This window comes from Phaseolus vulgaris, chromosome 4, assembly GCF_000499845.2.
Source record: "Phaseolus vulgaris cultivar G19833 chromosome 4, P. vulgaris v2.0, whole genome shotgun sequence".
In the NCBI taxonomy this organism is placed as follows: domain Eukaryota; kingdom Viridiplantae; phylum Streptophyta; class Magnoliopsida; order Fabales; family Fabaceae; genus Phaseolus; species Phaseolus vulgaris.
This window is the reverse complement of record NC_023756.2, coordinates 46,537,597-46,564,059: the sequence shown is the minus strand read 5'-3', so window position 1 is coordinate 46,564,059 and position 26,463 is coordinate 46,537,597. Positions and strand designations below refer to the sequence as shown.

The following is a 26,463-nucleotide window of genomic DNA, read 5'->3' as shown; positions in this document are numbered from 1 at the left end:
TGAACCTTCTTATTCTTTTAACATTCTTTTTAGCAAGAAACCATGGTATGTTTTTCCATGCATTTATGATATTAGTCAAACTCCACATAACACATGTATCTCAGTTTTTCATACACACACTACTATCTCAAACCATACAACAATTTCTGGTGTTTCAAAGCTTTTGTACCAAAAGGTACCTGACGAGCCAGTCTCGGATCGGATCTAGTAATCGATCGATCGAGTCAAAGAATACCTCAAGTTATGCAATAAATAATAGTAATGACAGTTACAATAACACTTAATGAGTCACATTCATATATCAAAATATGCGAGAAATATCTCCGACAAATCAGCTAAATACTGATTAACTAAAAGATGTTATAAATATTCTCCAAATATTCCAATATACCAATATACCTCCTATTAATCAGTCAATAACTGATATCCAACTCATCATGGCATGTTCATCCCAAATAACAGATATGCTTGCTGCTGAAATTGAAAACCAGTGCTAACTGGCAGTGACCATAACTTTGAGGTCACTGATATTATAACAAGATAGACAGTTTTAGCAGTAGAGTATTCAAAGTTTGACTTCAAACTCTTCTGGGTGGACACTGGCCAGTGATGTTCATACTTTATATTATTAAAGCAACAAAAATCTATGGTTATTGCTTCCAGAATAATTAAAAGGAAGATCCATTATGCACTACTTCTATCCTAGTTTGAAACTTGGAATTACTGAACAAAAATGTGTCCCTGGTAGCAAACAAAATAATTGTATCATGGCCACAGACTAAAAGAAGCTTAATTGAGTCAAAAGCAAATGAGGTGAATAATACAAATAAAGCACAAAATGGTTTTCTCACATGCCTAATATATTCATCACCATTAAATAAATGTATGATTTGTACTTTGCCTTCTTGCACAAGTATCGCTTTGCATCACAATTCCCTCTGTCATCAATCATCAAAAATGAAAAGGAGACAGCAAAACAAATGGAGGAAAAGAGAATGCATCTCTTAGTTAGAGGTCTAAATTTGTTTGTAGCTGATGTGGGACATGTGCAAGTTTTCAAGAGCACAAGGGACATGCATGTTTAATGATAGTTTGAGAGGTCCAGCTCTGTTTTGCTTCTCTAACTTGTTCGCCAAGTGAATTCAATCACCTCTCTGTTAGAGATAAGACAAGACTGATTCATAATATATAAGTGATGTAAACCTTATTTTACGAACCTATTTTGTAAGGTTAAGTTAGACTTAAAATTAATTTCTTAAGATGGTATTAAAACCATTTAGAACTTATCATAGCCACATGTATAAAATAATAAGTTACATGTATAAAATAATATCTTGATCATCTGAGATTCCAATTTATAGATCTCTTTGTTCGAGAAATCAAAATAAGAGGATCGAACTATTTCTTTTGACTCTTTTTCAAATTTGATAAATGTTGGTTGATTGTTTATTTCATTCTAGTTCGATAATTCAGAGTATCATTTCCTATTTGATACCTTTGAATTTCATATTCAAAGTTGCAATTGAATCCATTCTATACATTTCTTAAGAGTTTGTGAATTAGACAATTGTGGAACTATTTATTTTTTGTAATACTAAAAATTCTTTGTTAATTTTACTTATGAAAGAATTGAGTAACATGTCATCATATGCATAACCCAAGCAATAATGAGCTTAATTTTCCTTATAAAAATTCAATTTTGAACTCTCATCCTAAGAATAGAAATAATAAAAGGCTAAAATAAGTATGTCCCCTTATTAGATTTGTTCATATCTTTACATTCTTAATAGGGTTTGATGGAATTAAAAGTGGTAAAAATAAGTTGGATTGACTTCTTTTGATTTGTCCCTTCATCAACTTGTTAAGAAACAGGTTAGAATGAGGTGACTTAGAGTTGAAAAATATCCATACTATTTATAGGCTGGTTAATCTACCAAAAAATATAAAAGAGAATTAAAAAATTTAAATTATTAAAGAAAATAGTTTTAGATTTTTTGCGAATTATTATCCTTTTCAATCATCCATCTAATAGTTTTTAATTTCATATTTTATTTATTTATTTATTCCTTTTGGACACATTTCAGAGATGTACTTGAAATAAGCAAAGATCCATATCATTATCCATGTCATCTCACCATGCGTGTCCAAAATTAGAAACTGATAATTGTACATGTTTGGGCCGGGCTCATTTCATAAGTTGGGCCTCAACAAAAAATTCAGGGCAGTTTCTTCCTGCAGCCTCACAGTGTTATGCAAAGACAAACTTATCCATAATATTTTCTAAAAATCCTAAAATGCACACAACACCCACACTCTACTCTTTTCTCAACAACGACGCTACTTCATCTCTTGACACAGGAAAGTGTTTCTCTTGGTAGTGATCAGTGGTGTCTCCAGCGACTTGGTGGTGGTTCGATAGTTTCTCTTAGCGATTCTTGATTTGGAGAAGAAGGTAAGAATTATTTTTTTGTTTACAAATCTATAGTTTCATTTTTATTGTAGATTTTGGTTTCCACAGTACATATGTTATGATTCCAAACAGTGGAATCTGTTAGGTTTACAAAACAGAGAATCCACACTTTATTTTTTGTCTTTCAAAATATTAAATCCACAAAATTTTCAAATTGGTGCATCCGTAAATCTTCCAAATTAATAAGTCCAGTAATTTTCCAGATTTATGGATCCGTAGTATGTTTCCAGATTTTAGAATCCATAATGAAAAAAAAAATGCATTCCAATTCAAAAATCCATAATTCAAAAAATGCAGGTGTCTTTTTTCAAATAAAAGGTTAATACTAGTTTTGGAATTTAAAAAACTATGGTAGTGCAGGAATAAAAACGTAGGGGTGCAGGAAGAAACTCCCAAAATTCAGTTCAGGCCCAATTCTGTGAACCGAAAAGTCAAAAGAGGAAGTCGTTTTTTCCGTTGAAAGATACTTGCATTGATTCGCACAATAAAAATCCTCCTCCAGAGTCTCGTCATTATCGTGACAGATATCAAAATTCACAAATAAAAAAATATAAATATAAAAATATCTCTTTCATTTATTCATAAGAACAGCAGAGAAAATAAAATTTAAAAAGAAAAATTGAATCAAACGAAACGAAAACGCAATGAATCCCAAAATCCTCTTCCTGTTCGCTCTTCTCCTTAATCTCGTCACCAATTCGCTCCAAAACCCTAACCCTAAAACCCCCAAATCAACGCCGTCGCGGGCTCACGTTGAGCTCCTCAACTACGGCTTACCCTCCGGTCTTCTTCCCGCCGCCACCGTCCTGGGATACGCCGTGAACAGGACCACCGGCGATTTTACTGTCAAACTCGGCGGCGCGTGCAAAATCACGCTACCGCCGGACAACTACGTCGCCACCTACTCCGACACCATCAGCGGGAAGATCGTGCAGGGGAAAATCGCGGAACTCGACGGAATTAGGGTTCGCGCGTTCTTCAAGTGGTGGTCGATCACCGGAATCCGCTCCTCCGGCGACGACATCGTCTTCGAGGTCGGCATGGTCACGGCGAAGTATCCATCGAAGAACTTCGATGATAGCCCCGCGTGCGAGGGCCAACACTCTTCTTCATGAAAAGGTTAGTTGTTTTTTCTTCATCGTGCTCAATAACCTTGATTACTAGTTGCACGCATATGTAATTTGCTTTTATGTTAGAATATGCGAATTTTATTGATAAACTTTTAACTTCTTTTTTAGTTGTTAAATTAATCGGAAATAAAGTCTGACATGACTTTTGAGGACAAATTATTAAATAATCAATCAGAGTTCGTGGCTCAACTAATCTTTACATAAGATATAATCGAGTTCTTCAGTTTATGAAAAAAAAGTTTAATTTAGTTTAGACAATAATAATTTTTAACTATGTTGTAATAGTTTCTGGATTTACAATTATGCTTCTCTTTATCTTTTTTGATGATTTGGTTATTCCTTTTATTTTGTGGTTTTTTTTGTTGTGATGTATTGTGAATTTGAATAAAGTTTTGGATGGGGATAGAATGACAGAGAGAGCTCCACTGTTATATGGTTCTTTCATTTTCATGTCTTCAGATATTCCATGATTGTCTTTTTATTTTACAAAAGCAAAATGATGACATGTGGCCACGAAAAATAATAAAAATTTACTTTGTTGGTCTCTGTTATATCATGAATCTGATTAGTTGCTTGCTTGTGGTGGATGTGCTCATTAGAATTGCAAACCAACGTTGTTATTTTTCTGGGTTTTAGTGTAGTTTTTGGGATATAGTATTTCAAATGTCATCATTAAGTTTTGGAGAATATTGGTTATGTAATTTCGTCTGTGTTAATGTGATTATAAGCATAACAGTTATTATTAATGATTTTACTTGGTGTGTAAGATTTGACTATGTTTTATCTTTTGTTCCACGTGATGTATTAACTATGCTTTCTTTTCTTTTTTGAATTAGTTCGTATCAGACTTTGAAATTATTCTAGCTTTTGACTGTTTTCACTTTTCATAATACTTGATGTCACCCTCAAAATTGTAAACATTCCTGCTTGTATTAAATGTAGAAAATTTTGAATTTTGAATTATTAATTATTTTATAAAATTTTGGTACATTGTCAATTTGTTTCGTTTATATTATCCTATTTATGAAAAATAATTGGCGTGCATTGGTAGAATTTAGAGTTTATTTATTAGTTCACTTCTTTGGTATAATTGTTTCTATTCTATTCTAATTAGGTAACTTGCAAAATAAATTCTAGCAATTAGGTGGTGTAGGTTCTGAGCCTGATATCTCTTAGCTTTCTATTGGCACTGGCAAATGGTTTTGTTGACTGTTGACCACCATTCAGATATTGTTTTTGGTTTTGTTTCATTGCTAGCCCACAATATTTTTTGAGATACTGTTTCATTGCTAGTACCATTAATTCTCTCAGTTAACTGTTTCCTTGGTTTTAACATTTACAAACTGTTGGCATATTTCTACCTCTTAAATTTGTTTGGTTGCAGATTATTCTGCTATTACTTGTCTTGTTATTTAGAAACTGACTTGTTTACTTAGTTAGGTTCACTTGATTAGTGACAATTACTTCGGATTTTGTTTGGCCATATGAGTTTGAAGCTCTGTATAAGCTTTGAAGTATTATTTGCATTTGCTTGATTTTCATATATCTGTTTATGTGTGTCCCAGTCTCTTGCTTTGAGTCTCTGGTTCTTGTTCATGTTTGACCATTGAACTTCAAAATATTAGCCTTGATGTGACTTTTAGAAATCTTCCTTGGATGAAGGAAGAAAACATATTCTGATGTCTATGACTTATTCCCATCATAAGAAACTTGATGCTAAAGCCATGCATGGTGCCTTTGGTTTGTGAGATGTCAGGTTTTTTTGTCACTAAATCTCGTTGATATATCTTGTTTTAGGTGCATTGATGAAACAGGTTGTTCTGAAGTTGACTTATGAATTATACTATTTAATATGCTATAGTTATCGTCTTTATTTTTGATATCTTATCTTCCTTTATGCATGCAGGGTATTAGCTACTTATTCTGAGTCTTCGTGTGTTATGTAATGAAATAGCATAGCATCCATCAGTGTCCACTAAGTGGAGATAATTTAAAATCACTACTATTGTGTGTAATATTACAAGCCTAGTAATACTTTTACACAGTCCTGTTTATGCTAAGACGAATCTACTTTGATATCACTTGATGCTCACAATACTCGTTGGACTCCTGAATATGACCACTTTCTACGTTTCTTCTTCAATATTCTCTGCTATCCAATCTCTTTTCTTGCACTCTAAATTACACAATGTTATAAAAAGTTGATTGCTTTCCCTTTCTTTTTTTCATGTTGTCACATGACAACAGATGATTGATTGATGACAACAGATGATTGTTGTTAATTGAGGTCTCAGCCTAACTCTGATGTCAAGTTTTATAGTGATGCATATCATGAGAGTTTTTATAAAAAAAAATGATAAACTTTTTGTATGAATGTGTATATATGATTGAATGATATCATAGTGCACAACAAATCTATACCGTCACTATTTTTTAGTTAAATTTTCTTCAATTAAGATTGAATTTAGGATTCATTTTTTTAAATAACTTCAATAAGTTTTTTATAAGCTCTTCTAACTGTTCTAGAACAATATATATCATCTTAAAAGTATTTTTCAGTACTAAGCTTAATTTGAAAAAAGAAAACAAATTTATTATAAAAATATATTTTTAGAACAAAAAGTTTAGCTCTATTTAGTGTGAAGAAATGTTATAGTGAAATACCTGGCTAGGTAATTAGTAGTAACTATTGTTTCCGTAATTAGTATTAATGCAAAAATATTTACCTAAACACATGTATTTGTCTCACATTAAGTTTTAGTTAAAGTTAATTGATTACAGGACTATTTAAATTCCACCTAAGTTTAAAATATAAATGTATTAATAAGTAAATGAATATTTCGTCTTAGTTTGTTTTTTTAATAATAATAATAGAACACGTAATATAAGTCTTCGTTTTTAAAATAAAAAAAATAAAAAATGGATATTGAAATGAGTATACAGAATAAGCTATATTCTTAATATTAAAATTTTAAAAAATATATAATAACTAAATATATCAAGCTTAAATCTTTTATTTTTATAAAGATTAGAACAAAATCTAAAATCTTATACAAACTATTTGAATTTGTTTCTCACTTAGTCTTGGTTATTTTACAATTGAAAAATATAAGAAATAGAAAATTTCATAATTTCTTATTTTGTGAACCTTTTCTTACAGATATTTTATAAAAATTTAGGAACGAAAGGTTGAGATTTGAGTACATTTCCATTCAAAGTGACTTTAATAAAACTAAAGTTGATTCAATTCGTTTTATTAAAATTGTGTGAGTAAAATTATATTAGTTTAAACATATGTTGATAACATTTTGTTTAACTATTATAAAGGACATTAAGATATCTATGAGGGAAAAGTTTTATTTTGTAAAATTCTAAAACATGTTATCTTATATATAAATGTCAATAATAAATTAGTTCACTATACAAAATATAAAGATAGGATCCGTTTTTTTTTTATATTTTAGTGAAGTATCTTTGATATCATGCTTAAGCATGAATTCTTCTTATTTTTTTATTTTTTTTGAAACACTTAAAAAAAGTAATCTTATTAGTTAAATTTAGAAAAAATGGTATTATAATTTTTCTTAGTAACATTATTTTATTATTTATCGTGAATTTTAATTCTTTTTTCATTATGATTTTTTTATGTTGTTATTACGCTACCTATCTTAAAAGAAATATCTCAATTCCTTCCAGTTAAAATAATTATTAAATATATTAAACTTGTTTTTCGGTATATTGGAGATACTCGTAAGAGTCTAGTTTAATTTTACTAGATTTTTGGAGTGGATTCTAAGTTTTGATAGAAATAATAATAGAGATTTATGTCATATTTTAAAATATTTATTAATTACATATACATATAAATAAATGTTTATGAATTATAATCCATGCATCCTTCAAATGTTCTCCTACTCCTTTATCTCTTTCATTTTTTATGTGACATTTCCCCAATTATTGGTATCCTAAAATATCTTTGGAGGAAATAATAACTAAATATGATAAGATTCTCATTCTTTTACCCAACTTAGATTGAGAATTAAGGATAATTTTTAAAAAAAATTAATTTTAAAAGTACATTAATCTTATAAATCAATTTAGATTTTTATATATTATGAAATATTTTTATTTTTAATCAATATATCACCAAATTAATAAAACTTCGTGATAAATGTAAAGTTTAGGTTAGATACAACAAATTTTCACTATAATAAATTTTACATGATTTAAATATTATATTAAAAAGTAAATTTTCAACTTAATTTAATTTTATAAAATCAATTTAAAAATAAGATTTTTCATTTATATGCTACTGAAATATTTATATAATATAAAATACTCTTATACCTAAATTCTCCAACCACTTCATTCACTTTTGAATCCTATAGTATTAGTAAATCAATTTACACTCTTTCAATGATTGTCTCTGAAATTATTCACTACGATGTAATTAATAATAGCTTGTGACTAAAAAAAAAACACTACTTATTTTCTGATTTCATATAGATTGGTAATGCGATGGCTATAATCACATTTAACTTAAAAACTCTAATTTTTTAACTACCAATTTCTTCCTAAAAACGTTTAAATAATCATATCCTATATCTTTTAAATGTTTTTATTTTCGAAGATAAATGAAAAACGAAATGCATTTGTATATATTTTGGTTACGAGGAATCATAAATGGAAGAAGATATGGTGTAGTGTGATGCACCAAACATCACTTTTTGTCTCCGACAATATTGTCTAAAATTAAAAAATAAAATAAGGTGAAGAAGAAGAAATAGCTAATAATAATAATAATAATTATTATTATTATTAATCAATAAAAAAAATGGATAATGTTATTCTCACGCGCGCAGTGGAAAGAATGAAGAATTGAGGTATGAATCACGTCAGAGAAAACTGCTTAATGTAGCTTTTTCTCTGCTTCTGCACCTGCCCTAAGGTCCCACTCATCAACTTTTCTCTACTTTTTCATTAATTATATTTTATTTTCATTTTTTATTTTTGTCTATATTTATTAATTGTGTTTATATATATGTTAATTATACGACACTCAAAAATGTGTATAATTTTTATATGATACGGACATATTTTTTTTTATAATAATGTAGGATATACGAATTTATATATTATATAATTATAAATTATATAAATTAATAATAAAAATTTATGTACATAATTATATGTATACGATAGTTTGTTCAAAATAATTTGTCTTTTTATAATTATAATAAAATTTTATTCAATAAATTTGATGTTTAAAAAAATTAATGTATTTTTTAAAAAATTTGTGTTCTAACTGTATTAAAATTATCACAAATTTAATAAATATTTTTTTAATTAAACACTTAATGATATATATTTTACAAAGATGTTTGATGTCTAAATAAACATAATATTTAAGAGAAATGTATTGCATGTGTCACGTATTATGCAATGTTAATGAAAAATGTATTTAATTTTTGTACGACCATAATTAGTATATTACTGTATGATAAGTAAGTAGGAAATAAATTAGATGAAAAAAAAGTTAAGTTTAATTAATCAACATTTTTACCCTGTCAGTGCTTTTTTTTTACCCTTTTCATTTGTACTCTGATTTTCATGTACGGTGTATCAGTATATTTTTACATGATAAAAGTATAAATTAATTAAATAGTATTAAAAGTAGAAACTCTGAAACAATTTATCTAAATAAATAAATTTATTAATACAATAAGTTGTGATTAAATATTATACAAATAATTGCATTTTAATTTACACTATTTTTTTTTATCTTTCTTGTTTAATTACTTATATATAGTTTAATTGGATTAAAGAGAAAAAAAATGAGTAAAAAAATTGTGGCCAAATATCACTTGAATAAAAATTTACCGCTCAAGAGAATAATTATGATATTAATATCTTTAACTTAAAAGTTTCTCATATGAATTCATAGCTTGAAATTTTAATGATATTATCCTAACTCAAATAAAGATTAGAATAATGCCTCGAAATATACTAATAAAATTCTTACAATAAAACTATTAATTCGTGTAAATTTTTAAGATGAAACAACTCTAAAAAATTACCTTATTTTTCAAAACATTGTTATAGACATAAATCAAAACCAAAATTACCATTCAAAATCATTTCTCAATATGATCTATCATAAAAAAAAAAAAAGACATATACCAACAATCCAAAATTTTCATTTAGATAATACCATAAAATTTCGAATTTTAAATCGTCAAATACTATAATCCAAAACTTAACAAGAAAAACTAGCATATAGTCTTAGTTATAACATGCAAAAAAGTTATTTAACTATTTCACTATTATTGATTTTTAGTGACGAATGCATCACACAAAAACATAGCACGTGGGTTTGAAACTCACTAACAGGTTAAACATTATATTTAGAACGTAGAAATTATAATTAACTTCTTAAAATTATATTTAATCTAATAAGTCACATCTAAAACATTGTAAAATCAAACATACTAATACCTTATTACGTAAAGGAGAACATATTGTTTTATAATTAAGTATTTAATTCAGTTTCTACAACGAATTTGCAAGAATAAATATTTTCTCAAACATTTAATTTTATTAAAAAATATTTTACCCATACTTTTTTCAATTAAAAATGTAAAGAGGGACCATTTCAATGTCATAGACAAGTTTTGATCTTTGGCGCAACGAAGTTATTGTTGTAAAATCGTATGAATATACGAATATATATTGTAAAACAGAAACAAAGTATGCAACATGGTATGTGCAGAAAACCTAGTTGTTTAGATGTTGTTGGAAGAGATCTCAGAAGTGCAGTCGAAAATGTCGCGCGACGTTGCCCACTCCACCCTGAATCATAGTACCCTAAACCCTAAACGTTCATGTCTTCGCTATGGTGGTCTTGTGGAATCTTGTGAACGTTGGAGAACGTTGCAAGAGTTGTGGGTGGTTGGCTCCTCTATTCACGCGGATCTTCCTCCATCTCCGACAGCAACCATGACCACTCATCTAGGACTTAAAGATGCGGTAGTTTTGAGTTTCTTTATCTATAAATAACGCATTTCATCCACTTTTTTTACGCAACTCCCGTTTATAGTTTTCATCTTATTGAGACTAGACATAAGATTAAAAACCAAATTCATACGAAAAACACGAATGAAAAATATTTGTTATGCATAAACGGTTTTTTCCATCCATACAAGAACAATTACAATATACATTTTTCACATATAAACAAATAAAACTAGAAAGCTTTTAAACCTTTACCTAAAATAATTTGGCATGGATGTAAATGTAAAACGTCCTATTCATTACTTTAATCTATTGACTTTATTAAACTTTTAGTTTTTTAAGGAAGAACTTTAGATATAAAGTACATGAACTAAAAATTAATTTAATTGAAAATAATTTGTGCTAGGTTGAGTAGGTTATTATTATTGAGTTCAAATCTTTTGGATGAAAAGTACAGCTGTTGATGAGGTTTACGTAAAACTGAAGCCAAAACAGTTGCAATACACACACTTCTATATTTTTCAAACAAAGCATAGGGGTATTATTGTCCATACACCTATTTTCAAAATCTCAAATTTTTTAAAAATAAAAATACGTGTTCTCATGCATAAAAACTTTTTATATGATTTGATGTTTCTATTGTTCTTAGTTTCTTTACATAATTTTAATTCGATTCTTATAAATACATTGTATCATTAAAAAACACGTTACATTTATAAAGATTAAATTACATATATCTTATATATATGCCTTCTGTTCTTGTTGAAATGATATATCTAATAACATTACACGCATTAAATTAAAAATAGTTGTTAAAATACATATATTGGTTTTTAGATTTTACCCATTTTAATTCATTTCACTTACTTAACATGTTATGCTAAAAAAATATTACTCAATGTAATTTAGTGGATCATCTAAATTTTAAAATAATTATCTTCACATTTTTTTTTTTAAATATTCTTTAATATTTTATATTTAACAAAATTATGCAATGTGAGTTAAATAATTAAAAAAATATTAAAATTTTAAATTAATATTATTTTTTACAACTCATTCAATTTGATCCATCTTAACTTATTTTATAAATAATAAAATTCAACCTAATTTATTTAACATGTTATTCTTAATACCAATCCAAACTAATGTATTACTTTATTTAGATTAAGAAGACGATAGGTGAAGATTTGATGAAATAAATTTAGAGTGATTTGAGATAAGAATACGATGAAAGTTAAGTTGTTCATGATGGAAGGAAATTTTATTTTTCTTAAAATATTAAAAGTATAATTTTATAAATTTATTCTTGTATTTGAAAAAAAAAGTGTATTCAATCGTATGAAAAATAAAGATAAAGATAAATGCACTATGATTTACGTGGATATTATCTCATTTAAAATAAAAAATACAACAATATTTTTTATGTTTAATAAAATATAATACATCATAACTTTTAAGTGTTATACCTTACCTTATATTATATATATATATATAAAAGAGTTGAATTTTGAAAGTTATAAAATAAGAAAACACATTTTCCAGTCTTATAACATGTGTGAGATGAGATCCCATTGATAATTTCATAAATTCCAATTAAAATAATAATAATAATAATAATAATAATAATAATAATAATAATAATATTTTTCCAAAACGAAATAAGAAGAAAAAGAGATTGGGAAAAACAGCGGCAGCAGCTGACCTGACTACACTATCCGTACGCATGCACCCCCCAAAACCGAACCGTTCAAACTACCGCCATCCCACGCGCCCACCTGGCGCGTCACTTTCCCCTCCTCAAAACGTGAACGACTCGTACAAAACCAACCTCTTCTTCTCCTCCTCCTCCTCCTTCTCTCTCTCTCTCTCTCTCTCTCTCTCTCTCTCTCTCTCTCTCTCTCTCTCTCTCCATCGCAACGCAAACTAACAACAACCACCACCACCAACAACGTTTGTGTCTGGTCGTGTTGTCTTGTTGGGGATTCTTCATGGCAACAAACCCTTGATTCCTCTCCCCATTCTCACCAGGTCAGTGATTAAGCCTCTTTTCCTTTTTCTCTCTCTCTTTTTCTTCGATTCCTTTTTCTCCGCAGATTCGTTCTCGTTTTCCCCCTTCCGACCTTCCTTTTCCCACCTTCACGTTCGCCTCGTGATTCTCGCGTTAATGACCTCTTTTGTTCTTTCTAATTTTCCTTATTCCATTTCTAAAATTAAACGAAGTAATAATATGGACACTCTCTTTGATTTTTTTCTTCTGCTTTCGTTAATGCACCGCGCGCAATGCCTGTTGGGAGAACGATTAAATCGTGATTTGTTTCCTGCGCTCTCTCTTCAGCTTCACTTTCGCATTTATTTTTTCTCTGTATTATTTCTTTTCCTTCGCAATGTGTTTGAGTCAATGATAATAATAGTAATAATATTAATGTTTTGTTTTTATTTAGCTGTTGAGTGTTGATTGGAGTTGAATCATTTCCATGATGGAACGTGGATTGGAGTCAAATGGGCGAGATAGTACAGCTGTATTTGGAGTTTGATTTTTTTTTTATATTTTTAATTTTAGATATATATTTTTTAATTTTAATGGTTGGTGTCATGTACTTATGGTTTTGCGTTCTGAATGTCTCTGTTTATTATGTTCTTGTGTTCTCAAATTGGTGTATTTGAAACATGGTAAACTGTTATTTTCTTATTTCTTTAAGGTAAATGATAATAGATGAGGTATCATGAATAAGTGTTTGAGAATGGTTGTTTTTTTTTCCGAAAATGAGTTGGAATTTGTGTGATGCATAGCTTCGACATTACTAAAATGTTTCATTTTTCTATTCATGTGGGAATTTAATGGAGGGTTGCTCTTCACAATAACTTAAGCAGCCTTTTAATGCATTTTTTCTCTGTTTGTCAGAGAAGGGCCATTCTGTTATAGTGTTGGGCACTTACAAAATGGATCTAGAAGACAAGTTCCTTGCTAAAGGTGTGTTTTTGAGCTTCTTTTTGAGTTTGTTCTCTCAGTAGTTACAAGTTGCAACATTCTGTTGTGTTTGAAATATTGTCTGGCTGGCTGAGCGAGGGCTAGTGTAGTTTTCTCATCCGTTGACACGATTTAAAAAGGGAAGGATGCATGCTGTGTGATTTATTTAATGATTATGTTATTTTATGTGTTTTACACCGACAAAATCACTGATACATACATGTGAAACACATGTACTAATGTTTATGTACAGTTTCAGTCCACTGTTTGGTTTAAATATTGGAAGTGGTTTATTTTGGAAGGCATTTTGTTACTTGATCATTTTATAGCCCGATGGTTTGTTGCCTCATTACTGTGTTAGTGTCTAACTGCTTCATCAACATTTCTTTTCCTTTTTTGTTGGCTAAACCTTAACTTGAAATTTGTTTGGCTCATTTGATGTCATATATGCTTGAGGTCTTATCTGTTGGAACTTTCTTAGAGTCAAGGATCAATGTTATATCAGAATCTCAGATTTATAAATGCTGAACACATATGGTTACAATCTAGTATTTTTCTATTTTTCCTCTGTATGGTATAGCTTTGGAAAGTAATTGTGGCTATGGGCCGCAATGCAGCATAAAGTTAATGTAATTCCTATTCTTCCTCTTATTTGTTAATTGGAGTTATATTATGCTAAATAAACAATACTGTATGTCCTATGTTATGGGGAAATGTTAAATTCTGTGATATCTTATTAAGGATAATAATAAGGAAGAATTATGTGGCATAAGATGTACTAAAATTTTCAGCAATAAATTAGGTAAGGCTACGAAGATTGTCTTCAAAACTAATCTGGGTTTTCTTTTTAACTGGATGTTTATTCTGTTTTTTCCTGTTATGTTTATTCACAATATGAATGTCTATTATTTTTTCCCTTTAAACCTTGGGGATATGAATTTTGATGTACCAATGATGTTCTGCTTTTATCATATGAAATGAAATTATGAATATTAATGCATTAATGTGTGTTACTGCTATGGATAGAGTATAGTTAGATGGAATTGAAGTACATATAATCCTCCCAACTAAAACATAAACTGCAGAATTTGATGGTATTATAAATGCTAAGAATTGGGTGTGATTATTGAATTTAGTCTTGTGTAAATTGCTCCTCAAAAGATGATTCTGTTGTTCAAATTGTCTTGTCAGTTAACAAACTTAATTGATTTGGGAATTAAAAGTTTGGCTGAAAGTACTTTTGATACTTCTGTATCAATTACCTTTAGGGAGAACATTCCTAAATATACAGTTCATTCTACAAAAGATGCTTTTTTAAAATGCATTACACTCCGATATTATTTATATCTACTCATTTTATCCTGACAAGGCCTTTTTATAACAAATTTCGCTGAAAACTTCTATGGGATATCATGGCCATAATATTTCACATTAATCTGAAATGGATTTGATTTGTAAATATTCACAGGAAAATATTAAAGATGAGCATACAGTATACTCTTTAAGCTAAGAAAATATTGCCTCTTCTGTCCCTAGTTGTAAGATAAATTAGAAGTGGTTCCTTTTTACAAGACCCAAACCATAATGTCTCTTGCATTATTTTTTTTTAGTTTAAAATACCCCTAACTAAAAACAGGGAGTGGTTGTACCAGCAAATTATTAGGAGAGAGAGAAATATTAATGACAAGAGCATTTTTTGAGATAAAATATAAATTTTTGGACAAATTTATTGCTATCTACTAAATAACCACTTTCTTAATCTTGATGAAATAGGTAATTGGATTTTATAAATAGGAATGAGGGAATAATTTATGTATGTATTGAGGACCAAATTTTCAAATATCAGCCAAGAAAGATCAAGATGAATAAGTACACATAAATGGTTGGATAGAAGAAGAATACATTCCTTAAAAGTATTTTGAATGGTGCCCGTGAATCAAGATTTGCACTTGTATTAATTAAGATATCCATAATAAGTTGAAAATTAAAGCTTTAGGTCTTTCTCCTTTTCCTGCATAGTCTAGTCTATATAAAGGGTTATTCCAAACTATAGCTGTCGCGCAATGCCCTTGGACTCCTTTCAGGATTTGCTACATTGTTTGTAGATGCTCCTTTAGCATAAACTCTGTCAGGATATCTCTTTTCTTTTTCTGTTTTCCATGGTAGGGAGGATGTGGTGCTTATGAGGTATTTACTTTCTCATTCTCAATAATCCCTGTTATATTTCCTGTATTTAGTCTTTTAGGTATTTTAAGTATGAGAATTCCTGATGTGTGCATACAATTATCTGTCATCATGTCCTTGTTGTGTATTGTCAAACTTTTGGTGAGAAGGTCCGATCTTTATTGTTTGGAATATAGGTTAGAGATTGTTCTATAGTTTTAACTGATTCAGGTAGCTCACTTTTGTCACTCCTATTTATCTAATGATAAATTGTGCATTTCAGCCAGGGGAACTCGATTCCAGGTCTTCTGCTTGGTTGTTATTCATCTTGAACTGAAGTAACTTTTTTTGGTGTGTGTCTATTCTCTTAAATGCTTAATTCATTTCCTGAATTAGTACGATATTAGTATCTGCTCATAATTTTGACATTGATGTTTTAAATTTTCTCGTTGCTTTTTTGAAGTTGAAAGTGGTAATGAATTTGAATTGATTCTGTCCATGCAAAGAGTAATGCTTTCAAAGACCATTATTGTGTTTTAATTAGGACGATACTTCTTGATCACATGATAAATGATTTAGTCTAAAAAGCAAGAGTCAAAACAGATTTATGTGGCATTATTTGGAAAATTGTGCTAATGCTTTTGAATTTTATTGTATTTGGAATGTGAATTAATGGTTTTCTCCTGAATTAACTCTTTATAGGTTGGCTCCATTTAACAGCACTGCTTTCTTATGTTTATGATTATGATCTTAAGTGTTATTATCACTTTTTTCTCTCACTTATGAAATGTGCATTATATGAATTTTCTGAATCTTGTAGAATCTTATGCTGTGCTACAATTCCACGATGTGCAATTTTGTTTCCCATTTCTGAGTGCATGAAATCCTGATTTTGACTACCTTGATCTGAACGATGTAGTCAATTATTGGTTTAAGTTCTTCGGTTCAAGATTGAAATGCTCCATGCTTACCCTTTTATTCATATCTTTGGTGGAAGTGGAACCTGTGTATAATTTATTATCTATTGCATTTGTTATTGCTCTGGATTAATCTGTTATTGTTGTTATTTCTCTTCAGTTGATCAACATCTATACCGGACTGTAGGTTTTGCTGTTTACTCTGGTTAGATTTTCCTTCTGTTTCCACCAGACTTACTTTTTATTTGGTTTTTATTTCGGTCCAGTTTCTGGTGTTCAAAGCCTTTCATCTAGTGCACAAAGTACTCCTGAAAAAAATGGTCATTCAGATGATGCTTCAAGAAGTTCAGAACTACTTCAGGAGTTCTTAAAACCTGGTCTTAAGAAGGAGCTTCTACGAACTTGCTTTGATAAGGACGAAAAGAACATTTCTTCAAAAAGCAGGATGACTGAAACTAAGTCAACCAGCAAGATTGTCAAGAAACAGGACTCAAAAAAAGTTTCTGGTGTCAGCAATCAGTCTTCTAGGAAGCAAAATCGCAAAGGAGAAAACCCTCTGCGGTTTGTACCAGTTCCTGACCCACCTAGTGATTTTGGACACTCAAACTCCTGGATTTGTAAGAATTCTGCTTGTCGAGCAGTTCTCTCTAAAGATGACACATTTTGTAGAAGGTGCTCTTGCTGTATTTGCCACCTTTTTGATGATAATAAGGATCCCAGCCTTTGGTTAGTATGCACATGTGAATCTGCTCAAGGGGACTCGTGTGGATTGTCTTGCCATATTGAGTGTGCTCTTCAACATGAAAAAGTTGGAGTTGTTGATCACGGACAACTGATGCAATTAGATGGTGGTTATTGTTGTGCATCCTGTGGTAAAGTTACTGGGATACTTGGGTGAGTAATCTTCTTTACTTTCCTAATTATTGGTGTTTTACCTGTTCTTTGTATCAATATCGAATGAAGCTTTGATTAAACTTTTCAGATTTCTGTGTTTATGCTGTGAAATATCAAGCATGCATCAACCTGTACTGTGTTTATAACTATATATTCCATGTTTCTTTTGTCTCTTGTCCATCATTCAGACATATTTGCAACAATGAAGTAAACTTTAACGGCTACTGTTTATGTTATCAAAGACACTTTATCAGTACTTTTAATTTGGTTGTGAAAGAGAATATTGTGGTGTATAAAACATTTAAATCATTTTCTACTTGTGTTTGTGACTAAATTTGTATCCTACGTTGGTATAATTGGTGACTCATGTTATATGCTGGCAGATGTTGGAAGAAGCAGCTAAGCATAGCAAAAGATGCTCGACGTGTGGATGTATTATGTTTCAGGATATATTTGAGCTACAGGCTTTTGGATGGTACTTCAAGATTTAAAGAATTGCATGAAATGGTAAAAGAAGCAAAGGCTAAACTGGAAACTGAAGTTGGTCCAGTTAATGGGGTTTCTGCCAAAATGGCACGTGGGATTGTCAGCAGACTCCCTATTGCTAGTGATGTCCAAAAACTCTGCTCTCTTGCTATTGAGAAAGCTGATGATTGGTTGGCCACTGTTCCCAATGTAAATCCAGAATCCAGAGGTTGGAACTATTATTTTTTATAGTAATATATATATATATATATATTTATATTTTGTTTGTTTGCCTGGCAATTTGATTTATGTATGGTATATGATGAACATTTGCAGAGGGTTCACTTCCCGCTGCCTGCAAGGTTGTGTTTGAAGAGGTGACTGCTTCCTCAGTCAAAATAATTTTAATTGAAATGTCAAATGCATCTTCTGGGGACATTAAGGGATACAAGCTATGGTATTACAAGAGCAGGGAGGAATCACACACTAAAGATCCTGTTTGTGTTTTTCCCAAATCTCAGAGAAGGATTTTGTTATCCAACCTCCAACCTTGCACGGAATATACTTTTCGGATTGTATCTTTTACTGATACGGGTGATCTGGGTCACTCTGAGACCAAGTGTTTCACCAAGAGTGTTGAGATATTGGAAAAGAATTCATCTTCATCAGTGGCTGTGAATAAAAAAAAGGAGAACCTTCAAGCTGAATGCAATTCTTCTGGTTCCAAATTGGAGCCCAATCCCACATCAGCAGACTCTGGATTTAAGGTTCGAGACCTTGGGAAAATCTTGCATCTTACTTGGGCTCAAGAACAAGGTAGCTTTGAGGGGTTTTGCTGTGCTGACAAGAGAAATTGCTGTGGGCAGAGTGAAACTATCAAGCCTAGCAAACCACAAGAGCAGTTGCCTTCAGTTTCACGCGACCTTGATCTAAATGTTGTTTCAGTGCCTGATTTGAACGAAGAGCTGACACCTCCTTTTGAGTCTTCCAGGGATGAAGATAATGGTTGTACCTTGCAGCAGGCTGTTGAGGCTGATGATGATGCTGCTTCTCATGATTTAGACAAAAATTTAGCAAGATCACATGGTAGTGGTGGTTCGCAAACATGGAACCATGGACAAACCGGAGAAGTTCCGGCTGTTGACTCACGTGGAGACGCAAGTAGGAAAAGAAAAACTAGCACAAATGAAGAGACACATGACTGTGACAGCACTTTGATAAATGGCTCTCCTTTACGCCCTTCTGATGGTCCATTCTCTTTAGATGAAAACTTTGAGTATTGTGTGAAAGTTATTCGCTGGCTAGAATGCCAGGGTCATATCAAGCAGGAATTTAGGTTGAAATTGCTGACATGGTTTAGTTTGAGGTCGACAGAGCAAGAACGAAGGGTGGTAAATACTTTCATTCAAACTCTGATTGATGATCCTAGTAGTTTGGCAGGGCAACTAGTTGACTCATTTTCTGATATTATATCCAACAAGAGGCCAAGAAATGGGTTCTGCAACAAGACTGTGACATCAAGTTAAGCCTTTGGAATCCTGTTACATGAGATCCCTAAATGCTTCAAGACTTCCACTATTTCAAATCACCCTGATTGTTTCTGCCTTGTAAATGCATTTTTTATTGCTCACCGTGATTCATTTTATTGGGACAAGTTTTTGTCCTGCTAAAAGGATTTGCATTGATGATTGCGCAGACAGTAACTCATTCATCCTTGAAGTGAAGAAGGATCTTTAGACATCAAGTCTCAGGATGTTGAAGGCAATTTGCTATTTACTAAATTACTGCAATTATTTATCAATTATGAATTTAGTCACAGTAGATCCTTGAAGTGAAGAAGGATCTTTAGACATCAAGTCTCAGGATGTTGAAGGCAATTTGCTATTTACTAAATTACTGCAATTATTTATCAATTATGAATTTAGTCACAGTAGATCATTATTAGTGTTGAACTCTCTTCTCATTACTTCATTTGACAAGCAACATTGTGATGGCTGATTTATTCATCCCGTCATTCTTTTGTTATCTTATCTTTGATGTTTTGTCACTCTCTTGTACCATGATTATCTTCCTGTGGGTCTGTATTATGTAAACCTAGTGCTCATGCACACTCTCTTAGTTATTATGTTGTAGGTCTGAAGCCACCATGAATAGTGATTAAACTAAGCTGATAACATTGTAGTTGTATCCAGCTTCACACTGTTAAAATTAAGGATATGTTTTCTAATGTTGTAGTTTCTACACTTTTAATTCAAACTTGAGGATAAAAAATCTAAGTAAACTTGAAAAATATCATTTTTGATTTTTTAGAAAATGAATCCTATTTTTCATTTAATTGATTGTGTACTGATGAGAGACGTAAGACGGATACCATGTCTCGGTCTTTATCAATGGGTTAATCGACACCACAAATCCAATTATGTTTAGTTAGTAAAGTTAATTAACAATCAAGAGTTACATAATACACTTTTAAACATGATTCAAACTCTCTAACCTTGTCTAATAAGCATGACTTATTAGGATAATATAAATAACACAAATTTCAAGAAGCAGGGACGTCAATGCTTTGACTATTTGTCGAGTTGTAAGTCAATGCTTTGACTATTTGTTGAGTTGTAAAAATATCATTATTAGAAAAGTAGAACCGTCGAGTTGTAAAAATATCATTATTAGAAAAGTGAAAATGATTCTAATATTTTAAAGATTTTGATAATTAAAAGTATTCCATGCTTCTATTAATTTTAAGTAAATTTTTTAATTATTAATTCTTTATCTAGTGTTCATACTAGTACAAAGTTAAGTTAAAATATAAAGTTTACTTAAAAGAAATATAATCTAAAACTATAATTTAGATATTTTAATCAACAAGGATAATAATTATATAATAATTAACAAACCTTGTTTAACTTATATGCTAGACTAAATTTCTTAATTTTTTTATAAATATTTCACACCTATAACAATTAAAAATAGACAATTGATTCAAATATTGTATTTACCCATTATTTTACATCAAAATTAGTACGTGATTGAGTTTTTCTTTTAAAAGTATTATTATTTAAAAAAAAAACAGATGTTCTAACCTTATACAAATAACTTTGTATAACTTTATACATGTTCATGTAAATAACAATTTTTTTTAGATAAAGTGAAACTATTTCAGAATATACAATCGATTTTTTTTTTCAATCTAATGAGTTACTGAATTATTAGATGACATTCATTGTTTTTGAATTGAATAGTCTTTAAAAATTCAAATAAAAACTGATAAATTACCACCAGTATTCTTAAAAAAATAATGAAATAGAAATATACAAAGAATCAAACAAAACATAGAAACATAAACCAATCATAGACCCATAATAATAATAATTTAATAAAATTAAATGCATGTTCATTATCAATATAGACTGAAATAACATGGTAAAAGATATATACAGAATGGAAAGTTTCTTTGAACATTCTACTGTGAAACTGAGTAACAGCCGTTATCTATGGAGTTTAGTAACTGTTCTTATTATCACTTTTAATTAAATTATATTATTACAAGGAATAAGACAGGAAGGAAGTTAAAGGTGGTTATTCTTTCTTCTTTGTCTCACAATTTTTCACATTCCTGTGTGTGAACTTTTTATTATTTGATTTAACAGTGAGTGATAGTAAATTAAATCTGATAAAGTTTATATATATATATATATATATATATATATATATATATATATATCATAAGTAAAACAAGCACACAGTAAAAAATGCAAGACAAAATTTTCTCTGTTACATATTTTCAATTTTGAATTTAAATTTCAATCAATTTCATATAGCTGTTGCAAACTGTAATCACCATACAATTATGTATCATATTTCATAACTGACAACTGCTTTTTTTTTTGTTGGCCTTCTTCACCAAACCTTCACTTTCCTTTATATGTTCTCAAATCCTTTTCTCTTTTGAAATATTGAGAGAAACATATTATTTGAGTTCTTCATTATTCAACAGTTTTGTGAGTGCATGTTTCATCTTTGGTTGTATGTGATATTTGTTCATGTTATGTATGTGTTTGTGATTGATTTAACTGTATTATGTGTTCACTTTTGCAGAGTAAACAATGGCAAACCAAAACCAAAATCAACAACAGAAAAAGCACAAAGAGGATTTCTCTCTGAAGGTGACAACTCCAAACATCAATGCTGGAAGAGTGATCGGTGGTGATAGGCTCCCCGCTTCATTTGACTTGGTTGAGAAAATGCAGTTTCTGTTTGCTAGGGTGGTGAAGGCCAAACGTTTATGTGCATCTCAACCTTGCAATCCTTATGTGAAAGTGAACCTTGGAAGCTTTACAGGAACAACCAGATGCTTGGAGAAAAGCACTACCCCAGAATGGAACCATGTCTTTGCTTTTTCCAAGGATAGGATTCAAGTACCAGTTTTGGAATTTGTGGTTTGGAAGAAGAAATGTGATGACCCTGATGAGTTATTGGGTCGTGTTGCATTCACAGTTTGTGATGTTCCCATGAGGGTTCCTCCTGATAGCCCCTTGGCACCACAGTGGTACCAGCTTGAGAATCAAAAAGGGGTGAAGCTTGAAGCAGAGTTGATGTTGTCTGTTTGGATGGGAACTCAGGCAGATGAAGCTTTTCCTGAGGCTTGGCATTCAGATGCAGCAGAGACTTGTGGTGAAAACATTGCTCACACTCGTTCCAAGGTATATATTTCTCCTAGGCTTTGGTATCTTAGAGTTAATGTGATTCAAGCTCAGGATTTGTTGCTCAAACTTAAGACTGGTAATAACTCGGATATTTTCATCCAAGGTGTTGTGGGGAACTTGGCTTTGAGGAGCCGTTTTAGGAGTAGTAGTACAAACCCCATGTGGAATGAGGACTTGATCTTTGTTGTGGAAGAACCCTTTGATGATTGTTTGTTAGTCACAATTGAACAAGGGAATTACAACAAGCATGAAAGGGTGGGAAGTTGTGTGGTTCCTCTGAAGAATGTGCAGCAGAGAACTGATGCCACTCCACCAGCTAGTGTGTGGTACAACCTTCAGAAGCCAAAGGAAAACAAGTGTGATGAGAAGGTCAAGTTTTCAAGTAAACTTAACATGAGGATCTCTTTGGATGGAGGGTACCATGTTCTTGATGAGGCCACTCACTACACCAGTGATGTGAGGCCATCATCTAAGAGCTTGTGCAAACCAAGTATTGGTGTTCTTGAATTGGGAATCCTGAATGCTGTGGGGCTCTCTCCAATGAAGAAGGATAACCGCACTGATGCCTTTTGTGTAGCTAAGTATGGTCCCAAGTGGGTGAGGACAAGAACTATTGTGGATAGTCTTTCTCCAAAGTGGAATGAACAATACACATGGGAAGTTTATGATCCTTGCACTGTGATCACCATTGTTGTGTTTGATAATGGAAACTTGAATGTAGTGAAAAATGCTGGAGGAAAAAAAACTGAAGAAGCAGCTGATAAGAGAATTGGCAAGGTGAGGATTCGTCTGTCCACACTTGAAAGTGATAAGATTTACACTCACTCCTATCCACTTATAAACTTGCAAACTCAAGGAGCCAGAAAGATGGGAGAAATTCAATTGGTTGTGAGGTTTTCTTGTGCATCTATATTGAATGTTTTGCAAACTTATGCACAGCCTTTGCTCCCAAGAATGCACTATACAAGTCCTTTGTCTAGATTTCAGTTGGATAGTTTGAGGAACCAAGCTGCTGTGATCACCACATTGAGGTTCAGAAGGGCCGAGCCACCACTGAGTAAAGAGGTTGTGGAGTACATGCTAGACATGGGGGCAAATGTGTGGAGCATGAGGAGAGGAAAAGCTCAATTTTACAGGATTGCTGGTCTTCTGAGTGTTTTGGTTTCTGCTGCCAAACAGTTTCATGAGATACATTCTTGGAAGAGTTCAGTAACCACAGTGGTTAGTTACTTCATGTTTCTCTTCATCATTTTCCTTCCTAAAATAGTGTTGCCATCAGCATTTTCCTTCCTCCTCTTGGTTGGAATTTGGCGGTATAGAAAAAGGCCAAGATATCCTTCCCACATGGACATGAGTTTGTCTCAGGCTGACACAGCCACTGTTGAAGAACTAGAAGAAGAATTTGATCCCTTTCCATCTAAATTCAGTGGTGATAACTTGAAAAGAAGGTATGATCGATTAAGGGCAGTTGCAGGGAGGGTGGTGGAAGTGATGGCTGATTTGGCAACTCAAGGAGAAAGGGTTGAGTCTCTACTGAGCTGGAGGGATCCAAGAGCAACTGTTTTGTTTGTTATGTTCTGTTTTGTGGCTGTCATTGTCACTTTTTTTGTTCCTTTTCGCCTTTTGATGTTCTTTTGGCTCACTTATCTGTTGAGACCTCCAAGGCTTCGCAGCTTTGATATTCCTGCAGTTCCACAAAACTTCCTCAGAAGAATGCCTTCAAGATCAGATGGCATGCTTTGAGTTGGAGATCAACATGGAAGATAAACTTTTACTTTTTCCATTAGAGATGTACAATTTGATTCTTTCACTTCTTTCTTTCAGAAACACAAGTATATGATTTGTTTCTATGGCATAAATTCTATTACAAGCAATTGAAATGATTTGTTTCCTTTTTTTTTATGGAAACCTGAAATAAATCATGATCACTGTCCTCTTTGTGTATACTGTGCTTATATTTCATATGATTTAAGATTTGAAATTCACTTTAACTCTTAGAAATTGACCAATAATGTCATTTTTTTATTCACCTCTCTATTGAGTTTCTTTCACAATTTAGATATATATTTTGCGTTAAATATCTCATATCGACCAGATTAGGATATTTCATAATATATAACTGGGTGCAATCTTTCTTATAAGCCGGTTTTATAAGATTGTGTTAGACTTAAAATCCACTTTTAATATAATATCAGAGTCATTCAGAATTTATCTTAACGAGTGTTTGTTGACTTCATCCGACTATCCGCCATCGAACCATCGGATCACCCATAATATATAGTCAACTTTTTAATATTTTATATAAATTGTTTTTTCTTCTCTATAAAGCTTATTCCTGAATACATCTAAAATAGCATAAAAAGCATAAAAGACTATTAAAAAAAATTATGAGAAAAATGAATAAACTAAAAATATAGTATTGATTAATCAAATAATAAAATATATAAACTACTTCATCTTTTAAGGAAAAAAAAAAAACTTTCCTTATATCATCTAAAATCAAAGAGAATGTTAAAATATTAACTTTCCTAAATCTTTGTAGACAAGCATATATTACTAGTACTTGGATTCACCTTGTAACACAGCACAACTCTTTTAACCTACAATTTATAACATTTATGTATTGTTAGTATGCATATCTTTATATTAATAACTAATCTGAAATCTTATAGACTTGTAGATATAATACATGGTTATATGATAATATTACAAATTTTTTGAATGTATTTCAGTCAAATTCTTTTAGAAGATGAACTAAAAAAGTCCAAAATCTATGTTTTTACTGGAAAACTATTTTTTTATACTTTGTTTACACTCATTGGATTAAAAATGGTAGTGAGTTTTAAAATAATTCTTATAGAATAATTTTTTTATCATACATGAGAATTAGATTAGAACAAGTGCATTAAAATTAAATCCTATTATTTATCTTAAATTGTATGGAGCAGCCATGGGTTTAGCCCACATATCCTATACAGCAAAGGCCTAACAAATTTTAGGGTGTTTCTTCTTGCACCTCCAACAAATTTCACCGGCAGCCTATGAGACTCGGACACTTCTTTTAAATGACGTGTCCGTGTCGAACACATCGACACTCGTAGAACACTTATTGATGAAGTGTTCAATTCAAAAAATATTTATTCTAACACGATTCTAACACAATTTTAAAAAGAATAAATAGAATAATTTTCTAAAAACTCAAATTTATTGTATAAATTTGTATTATGATCATGAAAATAGGGAACAAATTTTTTTGAACTAGTCATGGAAAACATCTTCATACTCCCAAAAAAATCTGAAACATTCTTATGCACATAAATATTTATTGTCAACTTATATAATTCATAATTATATAATATATAGATCTGTATCCTCGTGTTGTATATTTTAGAAATTATACGTATCTTTGTGTCTGTGTTTAGTGTTCGTATCCTTGTCTGTGCTACATAGCCGACAATTCATCAGTTTCGTAAAAGACTTTTTTACTTTTAAAATGACTTTTAGATATACCATTCTTTTAAAATTATTCTTTTCAAAATGTTTTTGAAACATACAACACATTTTATGAATTTTAGATATACCATTCTCAAAGTAAAAAAATTATATTCTTGAAAAGATATTTTATAATGATGTTTTTTATTTCAGATTTTCTATTCTAAAGATACTTTTGTTTATAAAACACATCTTATTTCAGAATTATCCAAAACTATTAAGTTTAATTTGAATATTTTGAAGAATA

General features: G+C 30.8%; 3 protein-coding genes across 5 annotated transcripts; all 3 read left to right on the top strand.

Moving 5' to 3' along the window:
* Window positions 1-2,966: 2,966 nt before the first annotated feature.
* LOC137838055 (uncharacterized) lies at window positions 2,967-5,743 on the top strand. The gene is made up of 2 exons (XM_068647271.1): window positions 2,967-3,589; window positions 5,507-5,743. The coding sequence occupies exon 1, from the start codon at window positions 3,115-3,117 to the stop codon at window positions 3,583-3,585; it is 471 nt and encodes a 156-aa protein (XP_068503372.1). The 5' UTR covers window positions 2,967-3,114; the 3' UTR covers window positions 3,586-3,589; window positions 5,507-5,743.
* A 6,716-nt stretch (window positions 5,744-12,459) lies between these two features.
* LOC137838053 (VIN3-like protein 1) lies at window positions 12,460-19,931 on the top strand. 3 transcript variants are annotated; one of them, XM_068647270.1, is made up of 6 exons: window positions 12,460-12,639; window positions 13,514-13,582; window positions 16,026-16,093; window positions 16,926-17,553; window positions 17,937-18,247; window positions 18,355-19,931. In XM_068647270.1, the coding sequence occupies exons 4-6, from the start codon at window positions 17,105-17,107 to the stop codon at window positions 19,542-19,544; spliced, it is 1,950 nt and encodes a 649-aa protein (XP_068503371.1). In that variant the 5' UTR covers window positions 12,460-12,639; window positions 13,514-13,582; window positions 16,026-16,093; window positions 16,926-17,104; the 3' UTR covers window positions 19,545-19,931. The 3 variants fall into 3 exon arrangements, with proteins under 3 accessions (XP_068503371.1, XP_068503370.1, XP_068503369.1); XM_068647269.1 differs by lacking the exon at window positions 16,026-16,093 and adding an exon at window positions 13,053-13,130; XM_068647268.1 differs by lacking the exon at window positions 16,026-16,093.
* A 2,165-nt stretch (window positions 19,932-22,096) lies between these two features.
* On the top strand, window positions 22,097-24,566 carry LOC137836545 (FT-interacting protein 3-like). Its single transcript, XM_068645213.1, has one exon. It carries the CDS (start codon window positions 22,125-22,127, stop codon window positions 24,465-24,467), a length of 2,343 nt encoding a protein of 780 aa, XP_068501314.1. The 5' UTR covers window positions 22,097-22,124; the 3' UTR covers window positions 24,468-24,566.
* The last annotated feature ends 1,897 nt before the right edge of the window (window positions 24,567-26,463 follow it).

Coding starts and splice junctions, on each gene's coding strand:
- LOC137838055 (XM_068647271.1), top strand. CDS start 3,115: ATGAATCCCAAAATCCTCTTCCTGTTCGCTCTTCTCCTTAATCTCGTC.
- LOC137838053 (XM_068647268.1), top strand. CDS start 13,552: ATGGATCTAGAAGACAAGTTCCTTGCTAAAG. Junction 13,583..16,925: donor AGACAAGTTCCTTGCTAAAG/GTGTGTTTTTGA, acceptor ATTTCGGTCCAG/TTTCTGGTGTTCAAAGCCTT. Junction 17,554..17,936: donor AAAGTTACTGGGATACTTGG/GTGAGTAATCTT, acceptor ATATGCTGGCAG/ATGTTGGAAGAAGCAGCTAA.
- LOC137836545 (XM_068645213.1), top strand. CDS start 22,125: ATGGCAAACCAAAACCAAAATCAACAACAGAAAAAGCACAAAGAGGAT.